Source organism: Asterias amurensis, chromosome 4 (assembly GCF_032118995.1).
Source record: "Asterias amurensis chromosome 4, ASM3211899v1".
In the NCBI taxonomy this organism is placed as follows: Eukaryota; Metazoa; Echinodermata; class Asteroidea; order Forcipulatida; family Asteriidae; genus Asterias; species Asterias amurensis.
Window position 1 is genome coordinate 3,656,658 of NC_092651.1, and position 10,661 is coordinate 3,667,318.

At 38.3% G+C, this 10,661-nt stretch overlaps 1 protein-coding gene across 2 annotated transcripts in view; it reads right to left on the reverse strand.

Moving 5' to 3' along the window:
* The window catches only part of LOC139935895 (leucine--tRNA ligase, cytoplasmic-like), a 32,764-nt gene extending 26,541 nt beyond the window's left edge, over positions 1-6,223 (reverse strand). Inside the window, exons 1-6 of one of the 2 annotated variants that reach the window (XM_071930514.1) lie at positions 6,115-6,223; positions 4,442-4,607; positions 3,704-3,791; positions 2,114-2,194; positions 962-1,111; positions 159-320 (exon numbers count right to left, since the gene is read on the reverse strand). In XM_071930514.1, coding sequence (XP_071786615.1) covers positions 159-320; positions 962-1,111; positions 2,114-2,194; positions 3,704-3,791; positions 4,442-4,584 — 624 coding nt within the window. In that variant the 5' untranslated portion in view covers positions 4,585-4,607; positions 6,115-6,223. Of the gene's footprint in view, positions 1-158; positions 321-961; positions 1,112-2,113; positions 2,195-3,703; positions 3,792-4,441; positions 4,611-6,114 lie in introns of both variants that reach the window. The other variant, XM_071930513.1, reaches the window with a different exon arrangement.
* Positions 6,224-10,661: the final 4,438 nt, after the last annotated feature.

Genomic DNA, 10,661 nt, shown 5'->3' on the forward strand with positions numbered 1-10,661 from the left:
GGGTTTGAATCCCACCAGAGTAATATGCCTACAATTTTTTTCACAGAATTCAGGAAAAGCACTGAGTATACAGTGCTAACACACATGACGAAGATGGCGACAAATCTTTTGCATCCGTTTTGTTTTCAAATACAAATTTATTTGTGAGTGGCACCCACCTTGAGTCCCATCATGTGCAGATCCTTCTTGGCCAATGGTGGGAAGTATTCCAGCCAGTGGTCAGTGTGAGCAAACAGGGGGATCTCCTCTTCTGGTATATCCAGGGACTGCATGATCTGCCACTGAAACTTGGCTGGGCCGGTCTTAGCTAATACTTTGCTCTGTAAATGAAACATAATCATTGAGTTGTTAGAAGCAATACTTCAAGAAGTGGTCATCAATTAACACACATTTAAAAAATAATTTCCCCACTTATAGGGTTTGATACCTTTTGTAGATCAAATTTTTTGCCATGACATGAATCCCTATTCACTGTGAATGAATATTATATGTACTTTATTTACCTGTGAAAGTTTTAGCTTCACTAGTCGTCAAGTTAATCACAGAGCAAAGTTTTCAGGAGAGTAACCTAAATCCGTTGACAAGCTAAAATAATTTTTGCCGACCGGCGGAAATTATCTAGGAAATTGTTTTAAGTAGGATTTGAAACTTTGCATGGTGGAATTAAACAACTAAGAGAGGTTTGCGGTAACACAAAGTGAGTTTCTCTTTTTGAGTAGTGTTGCTTCTAAAAAGAACCAGTGGTTAACAAGTCAACGTTTCGATCAGTATGCTTCGATTGTCTTCAGGAGAAAGTTTTGTTTACTCATTTCTCAAAAACTACAGCACCTCAGTAGGTAATATTTTAAGGGAAGCTTTCTACCATTATTATCTACAAACTGTTTAAGTGTAATTTGTTAGTGGACATTATTTCATACAAAAAGTACCCACACCCTTTCTACAGATCTTCTCAGGAAATTACCTTTTTTCCTTTGGACTTGTCCTTGATGATGATGTCACTCTCTTGTTGTGATGCCTTCTTGTCGATCTCATCTTCACCCTCAATCTCTTTAGGGAAGATCGGAGGACAACCAAACTCGGACATCTCTCTCTTCAACTTGTCAGCGCATGCCTGAACAAAAATAATATATATTACAATATGAGTTATCAGTTGAAGTTCCCGATATCAGTTCCCAATGACATTTGAGCTTTCTGTGTGCCAAGCATTATAACGGTAAATGCAACTTGTGTGTCATTGTAACGGTAAATGAAACTTGTGTGTCAGTTTATGAACAGATGAAAGTACAAATAGTCACTTTAGCTGATTCAAACCATAACAATGGCAGGCGTTCCTGTGCTCAAATTTTTACCTATAGTCTAACTGCCCTACATATATCTCACGATGTAAAAGACGCTAAAGCCATTGGACACCTTCGGAACTGAACAAAAATTAAAAGTTCACAGATTAACGAATAACTTACAGGGTTTACAGAAGGTAATGGTGAAAGACTCCCCTTGAAATATTATTCCATGAAATGCTTTACTTTTTGAGAAAACATTAAATCAATTATCAATTCTCAATATCGAGAACAACGGATTTATTTAAAACACGTGTCATGACACGGCGAAACGTGCAGAAACAAGGGTGGGTTTTCCCGTTATTTTCTCCAAACTCCGATGACCGAATGAGCCCAAATTTCACAGGTTTGTTATTTTATATATATAAGTTGTGATACACGAAGTGTAGGCCTTTGGACAATACTGTTTACCGATGTTGTGCGATTGCTTTAAAGACACAAACCTAGGGTAAAAGGATCACTAACTACAGGTGCATAGAGTGAGTGTATCGACTAGTTAAAAAAGATCTAGACAATGAATACACTTGGCATGAAGGGAAGAAAAATACAAAACATACAAAGCTAAATTTTTGTCCTATGAAAAGTGATGTGGGGAGGGCGACCAAGGTGAAAACGAAAATAGTCCGTGAAACTTGACTTAATCCACAAAACCTGACTTACTACACGGAACCTGAGGCTCTTGAGGTCATTTTAGAAAAGGAAAATGTGAAGTGCTAACAAAAAAACGAAGGTTGTGACCGAATTTGGGTTTCATGTTTTGATGGTGATTTTCTTACCTTGATTGGCATGCCAGTGCAATGGAAGGCAAACGGGAACAGACATCGCTTTCCCTTCAGGCGCTGGTAGGCAACAGAAAACTGACGGAAAAAAGTCATACACAAAACTATTAATGGTTATACTTGTAGTTGAATTGCATTGTTTCTCTACTGTTGGAAATATATAAGGGCTGGAAATGAACAGATCAGGTAAGCCCCCATTACACTGAGCTCGTTCTCACTACGTTTTGAAAAAATGAAGCCAAAAGGAACTAAATTGTGCGCAAATGGAGTGGACACTTTTTACTGTCCGTTTATGAACTTCATGGATGGGCTCAGACAAATTTGATTGGCATGGTGCTCCAGAACATTGAGCCTTTACAAATTGTCGGGCGACCATCATGTCCTGCAATTAGACAGAGTAGCACAGACTTAAAACAAGAAGGACGTGCAACAAACCGAACCGCCTTGCGACCAATGCAATATGCTCTAGCCAAACCAAACCCCTTATATGATTTTTCTTAAAGGGATGCTGCAGTGAATTAAAATAAAACAGTTAATTTTGCTGTCATTTATTTCTGATATATGTATTGAACATCAATAAAATGTGTTTTGTTTATTCCCGACATATCTGACTTGCGTAATTAGCGAATAAGTCATGTCCCCCACACTTTGTGGATTGTTACAGCCCCCTACCATCGACATCTTGTCAGGAATTCAAACATATCTTCGGCAAAAAGAATCTGGTCCCTAACTACACGCGCATAGGTACCAGGCCACACAGTGCACACGTCTCTATATGCACACAGCCAGGGGGCCCGACGGCTCGGGTTACCGACATGACGTCACGTTTATGCAAATGAAGGCTTGCGCATTTAATAAAAAATAATAAATAATCGTTTCAGGTTTAAAAAGTCATGTTAAATCGTTTAAATGAATAAAAAAAAAACACTGCAGCCACCCTTTAAGGACAGGATCAGACGTTTTGAGAACTAGTTCAGTGTGACCTAGCCTTTTCTTTGTTTGGGGAGCATCACTTTTGCATGCACATGTATTGCAATTGCATACAATTAATCAATCAAGCGCCATCATTCTAGTAACCTAGGCGCTTAAAGGCAGTGGACACTATTGGTAACTACTCAAAATAATTATTGGTATAAAACCTTACTTGGTAATGGGAGAGGTTGATAGTATAAAACATTGTGAGAAACAGCTCCCTCTGAAGTAATGTAGTTTTTGAGAAAGAAGTAATTTTCCACAAATTCGATTTCGAGACCTCAGATTTAGAATTTGAGGTCTCCAAATCAAGCATCTGAAAGCACACAACTTCGTGTTACAAGGTGTTTTTTTCTTTCATTATTTTGTTCGCAACTTCAACAACCAATTGAGCTCAAATTTTCACAGGTTTGTTATTTTATGCATATGTTGAGATACATGAAATGAGAAGACTAGTCTTTGACAATTACCAATAGTGTCCACTGTCTTTAACAAAGTAAAGACAAATTTATGACAAAGAATTTTATCTGGAAATGACAAGTGCAAGGGACTAAATGTAAGCAGATTTGAAGTGATGAGTCTTAAACTTAGGAGAGAAGATAATTGTACACTCACCTCACACTTAGACAATGAGAACGTGTGGCCCAAATGAAGCCTGCCGTTCATATAAGGATATGGGAAGGTCACCATGTATTTATCTTTCCTGGAGAGAAAATGATTATGAGTAAATAACAACAACTACCCAGGCCAAAAGATAATGTCACTGTGTCGGCTCAGTGCTACAAGGTCCTTAATTGTAATTTCATTCTCGTAATAATCAATAGGTCGCTTAGTGAAAAATTAGTATAAATCAATCAAAATCTACAAGCTAGTTTTTTTCTTAGAAGCTGAATATTTCTCTGTGCCAACAATTACTTTCATGACTTTGAAGACCACTCTTGATAACTCCATTTACCAGGAGCAAAAAACTATTCAAAATAAGCAATTTGCTGAAATCCATACATACAAATCCATCCAGAAGACGATCAGAGCATACTGATGGAAACGTCGAGTTGAAACCTACGGTTCTTTTCAGAACCACCCCAACTCATATAGAGATAGTCATTACATGGTGTTACCGCAAACCTTTCTATATCTTATAGTCCTGAGTGAATGACTTGTACTATCTGTGACTGGTAGTATTCAGCTGGTTATTGCTACGCGTAATTATCGTTGGCAATATTTTCTGATCTCATGTGCGGTTGTGTTAACGGTTGTTGGTTACATGCATAACTGCCGTTTCAGAAGCGGTCTCACATTTACAAAAAAATAACCAGAAACGCACAGGCTTAGCCCAGCGGTGTTCTTCCTTACCCAGGACCTTTGACCCCGCTCGGTGCATCCTCCTCAAAGATCTTCTCCCGATCCCATCGTTCCCGGACGGTTCTCTCAATCTCTTGGAGAGCTCGGACCTTGGCTGTGCCCTTACGCCGTACCTCGCTGCTTACGTCAGCCATGGATGACGAGAAATGTTATCAACCTGCTGATAAATTGTGAAAGATTAAAGGTTTTATACATGATTTGAAAGGATAAAAAAAAAACATTGTCTAATCGTAGGCTGAAATATTCTTTAAGGCACTGGACACTTTTGGTAATTACTCAAAATAATTATTAGCATAAAACCTTACTTGGTAAAGAGTAATGGAGAGCTGTTGATATTATAAAACATTGTGAGAAACGGCTCCCTCTAAAGTAACGTAGTTTTCGAGAAAGAAGTAATTTTGTATAGCAAGCGTGTTTTTTCTTTCAATATTATCTCCCAACTTCGACCAATTAAGCTTCGACCAAATTTTCACAGGTTTGTTATTTTATGCATGGGTTGAGATACACTGAGTGAGAAGACTTGTCTTTGACAATTACCAAAAGTGTCCAGTGTAATTGTAATTGTAGATAAAAACAAATCTGAAATATAATTTTTTCTGTCATATTCGAGAACGTTTAATTTAAAAGTTGTGTGAGCAAATTTACATTTACTTTTTACGATCTTCACCTTGTATTAAGCTCACCCGGGTGATTGACCTCATGTTACTTCCCTTGTAAATTCTACCTACATGCATTGAATTTGTAAGCAACTGTGTAATTGTGTATATTATAATACTGACCTTTCAAACAATAATATATAATTTTTACAAATGAGTTCGTCGAATTTACAGCTCTTTCCTTCGTTATTATTTTTACAGGCTCACATAAAAAAAAAGAGTTTTAAATTAGTAAAAATAAATAATAAACACAAAATAAACAAGAAAATGTGGAATAACCCATTTTTCATTCACTCATTTTTACAAAAAGAGATATCTCATCGAGTTAAATTAGATACTATACATATTGAATGAAAAAGTTGTGGCGCCACACAAAACTTTTACATTTATTGTAACTTTATTTGAAAATTATCCTGCTACCAAACAAAATAAAATGTGTATTTCCTTTCTCCATGGGACCATTCATCCATGGCTCAATTAAAAAGGTGTAGGCTATTTTGTAACAGAACAAAATAATCACAAAGTTACAGGAACTTTTTATTAAACAATGACCTTTCTTCATTGCCCTGTACACAGTGACTGAACAGCATTGAGTAAAAAATTACTTCTGTTTTGCATCACATCAGTGCATTCATTGCACAAGTGGCACTTAAATCCCCTTATAACTTATATTAATATTATAAATATAATAAAGTGCTAAATAATTCGTTAGCCCAGCCAGGGCCAGGTGAACTCCTCATGTGCAATGGACACACGGCCATCCTACCAAGGTTTGCCCCTGGGTAAACGTACCCATGTGATGTACCTGTTAAATAAATGGGTTAAACAAACGGAAATCCAATCACTACACTCGACGTGTTCTTGAATGAACAATCGTCGTTGCTTGTCCGTAAATTGGGCGTACAGGCTGGCTTCGTGAACCAATCATTTAATGTTAAAGACCATCCAATTACAAAGAATAACCTAAATGTAAGAAAGCCAGGTTTGATAAACACTGCATTTTCTTACCTTTAGCTGTTCAGAATGTCAAGAATTTTAGCAAAATCATAAAAATTTCTTGAACATGTGAAGAAAAAGACGACGACGTGCATCCATATCCCTGGATGCAATCTGATGCAATGTCAACAGCGCCCTCAAGAGGAATACATTTTGGACACGGTCTTTAATTTTATAGCCTCTCACGTGGGGGGCGGGGGTGGGGGTGGACACTTACTCATTAGTTTAGTTCATACAAAGTTTTAATCGCCACAAAATGCAAGTATAGTTACGTCTTTCATAATTGTGCATCATTTCTGAAGTTGGAAGGTGTGATATCGGAGCGGTCTCTCAGCTTCGCCTCGTGCAAGGACGCTCTGCTGAGGTTATGTTGGTTGTTTTTATAATATAATAATAGCGCTGGAAAAGACAATTTATTTGGTGTGCTGAACACTATGCCTTTCAGGTGAGAAAACAAATATAATGGTTAAGGAATTAGCTGCTCTCAATGATGTTCGTCCGTATTTGACAAAATAGATGCATTTGCATCGGGCGGGGGGGGGGGGGATACCAACATTCAGAAGGAGTGGGATTGGGGGGGGGGGGGTTCCGACTTAAAAAGTTTTTGACCACTTTTGAAGTAACCGAGTCACTACTGTCCTAATTTCTGGGGTGAGGCAACGTATCGCCCTCTCATGTCCACTTATGGTGCCGGACACTTCGTACCTTTGCCACTTCGTCGTATCGACACATACATTCACACGGGCGACGACTGTCTCACCATTTCCAAAACGCAAGAGCACGTTGGTTTTGTATTTCTACACGGAATTGTTTTTAAAAGATAGTATAACTGGCGGGAGCGTTTTTAAAATAAAAATACAAAACGCGGTATAAATTTGTGAACATTGCAAGACAATCACCAAGGAAATTCTAATACGTTTTGGTCTAAAACGGCAGTGTATAAAGCTTGGTTTTCTTTCTCTTATTATATAAAATGCAACCTCAAGAAACGGCACATTGACAACAATTGAAATGAACAGATTTTCTAACAATAAAAAGTTATCAAAAGCATAATTATTTTGTTATCCATATTATTTTTGGTTTTACCCATTCACCAATGTGTAATAGCTATGTAATTAGTAGCCCAGTTAAAGGCAGTGGACACTATTGGTAATTACTCTAAATAATTATTGGCATAAAACCTTTCTTAGTGACGAGTAATGGGGAGAGGTTGATGGTAAAAAACATTGTGAGAAACGGCTCCCTCTGAAGTGACGCAGTTTTCGAGAAAGAAGTAATTTTCCACGAATTTGATTTCGAAACCTCAGATTTAGAATTTGAGGTCTCGAAATCAAGCATCTGAAAGCACACAACTTCGTGTGACAAGGGTATTTTTTCTCTCATTATTATCTCGCAACTTCGACGACCAATTGAGCTCAAATTTTCACAGGTTTGTTATTTTATGCATACGTTGAGATACACCAAGTGAGAAGACTAGTCTTTGACAATTACTAATAGTGTCCACTGCCTTTAACCAGAAACGGCAGTGCATAAAGCTTGGTTTTCTTTCTCTTATTATATAAAATGCAACCGCAAGAAACGGCACATTGACAATTATTAAAATAAACAGTTATCTAAAGCTGCACAATATCAAAAGCAAATTGTTATCCATATTGTTTTTGGTTTCAGCCTTTCACCGATGTGTAATAGCTCTGTAAACTCAGTACTTTCCCGAGCTCTGTCAACAAATCACAGGCATATAACTCCGTGATGGGTTTGTTTTGTTTGTCTCTAATCATCACTGGGGACCGTTTTGTGGTCAGTTTTGTCACAAGTAAACAAGGTCTTGTATAAATAAATTTAATTATACCGGAACCCTCTTGGGGCGTGTACCCATAATGACCTTAATGGACAATCGCCCTCTATGGGTTTGGTATAGCCAATTAATAGCCACCGGTCATTGTGTGTGGGGAAATTAAGTTAAAAGAAACATGCCGGCATACTTGTGAAAATTATACCATGGCGGAACCATCATGCTTCGGGAAATTTATGGGGTATTGTTTGGAGCGGATATTGGGGAGATCCGTGAAGTGGCCACCGCCTCTGTTTGGTCCCGGACGGATATTGGTAGTTGCTCGTCCGACCCAAGCCCGACTCCAAGGTGTGGCTTGCTACTAGCAAGTACAGTATAATAAATAAATTGAGAGGTTTAATTGCTCAGCAACGATTAGCAAGGAGTTGATGGGTGGCTAGTAGTAGGGTTAGTTTGTTTGCTTGATGTTTTCCATTCATACTTTCATACATACAGATAAATAATGAATAATGGTCATCAATACCAAATGTATCACACATTGAATGACAATACAGTTGTAGGTAAAGCACCACCTCACACCTGCCAATATGCCTTGGTTCGATTCCCGGCTAAGAACATGCGAGTAGAGATGTGTGTTGATTCTCTCCTCCCTATGTCATGAAGTTTTTTTTGTCTGGGCCCTCGGGTTTACCTCTCCCCTCCGGAAAAGTCAAACACTCTCGTTCACTTGCGGTGCTCGTGGTCATGTGTCGATGTGGCTGGCTGCCTTACAGCCATCGGCTCGATCAAATTGTAGCAGCACCCTTCACAGTTCAGTTTCTCAGCTGCGAGTTTAATAGGAAGGATGATTAGACTTCCAAATTAAAGTTGTTGGTTTGTAGTCTGGTTCTGCCGAGTGCTAAACAAGTTCGGCGACGCCCACGCCTGAATACCCGTCCTATACATTTTGTATGCTGAAACCTGCAAACTACAATCTTGGATTTTTAAACATGTTGATACATGGTGGCCAAGCTCGGGCGGTGGCTGAGCTCCGACGGTCAAGCACACTGAACTCGGTTTTCACTGCCGAGTGCACCACAACACCATGTAAACCCTTTAAAGGTTTAAGCTAAATCAGTCTCAAAGTTCACAAAAACTTGTTAAACACCTGCCATAAAAATGTTTCTCTCTGTTCAAGTGCCTGATACGTGAGCTATATATTGTTAAATAATTATTTGTTTATCGAAAAACAAAATGGCGGTCGAGCTTAAACTCCTTTTATGTCTGCATTGAAATAATTGATCGCATACAACGTAATGTGTAGTGTATCATCGAATATTAATTTTGTCACTCCTGTAAAAAAAAAACCCAGACTGAGGCCAGACCAACAGCTAGTGTTATGGTGTCTATTGAAATGAAGCTTGTTTGCGTACGGGTACTAGACCAAGATGGCCACAGCATGTGACGTTTTGTTTCTATCCTGCTATAAAAAAATAGAATTCCCAGCCATTGTGTCCCCAAGTCACAAACACATGAAGTCAGACGTAAATCAAGTCGCAAGCTCATTGATCCCGGACAGAATCAATTATAGGGGGAACACATATGGACTGGTTCCGGTCCCAGACCCAGCCCGAGACCAGTCTATTAAGTACACACTTCCTCCCACTTAGTTCTAAAGCAGTATATGCAATTATCACATGATTGGTTAAGCGCAGGCCCTCCATCCCTTAATCTTGAGCCTATGTGATTACCTTAAGAAGGGATTATCTTAAGAACATTCAATGTGCTCGGGGGCGATTATAGCTGATTTCTTGCGAAGTACACAGACAACACTAGTTAACATTTTAATCCAAAATCAAGGTTTTAAAAAGCCCACCCTGTGGATAGCACCCATGTGGGAACGCACCCACATGTTTGTGATTTCTTGTGAGCTTTTGTGAACATTATAATCTCAAATCAAAGTTTTAAAAAGCCCACCTGTGGACTGTGCCCATGTGGGAACAAACCAATATGTTTGTGATTTCCAAGTTGTGCCTTAAAGACAGTGGACACTATTGATAATTGTCAAAGACTAGTCTTCACAGTTGGTGTATCTCAACATATGCATAAAATAACAAACCTGTGAAAATTTGAGCTCAATCGGTCGTCGAATTTGCGAGATAACAATGAAAGAAAAAACCCTTGTGTCACGAAGTTGTGTTGCTTGATTTCGAGACCTCAAATTCTAAACTTGAGGTCTCGAAATCAAATTCGTGGAAAATTACTTCTTTCTCGAAAACTACGTCACTATGTTTTATACCATCAACCTCTCGCAGTATTAACGCAGGTGAATTTCACGATCAAAGTGTACTCAAAAGAAACAACTATAAAGAAACAATATTGACTTCTTCAGCACTTAAAGTTTGGAGTTGATTGTAAATTGATGTGATGATTACCCAATTGAGACACCCGGAAATGAGGATAACCGTTACACTTTAGCTGTTTCTAACTTTCAAATTACTTTAAAGCAAAGGGGAAATTCCCATTATTTGAGTGGCTATAAAAATTGACGTCCATAATTCTTCATTCAGATAAATAAACACGAGTTTGGCACGGGTAGGACGAACTGCTTCGCAAAAATGTATATTTAAGAACTACCCAGAGTAAGGTGGAAACAAGTAAGAAACAAAAATCGTGAAGATCACAGATTAACATAAAACTTACACAGTCTAATGATGATGATGATAGTAGAAAACATCCCTTGAAATATTTTTGTCTGAAATGTCATATTTAATGAGAAATAAATAAT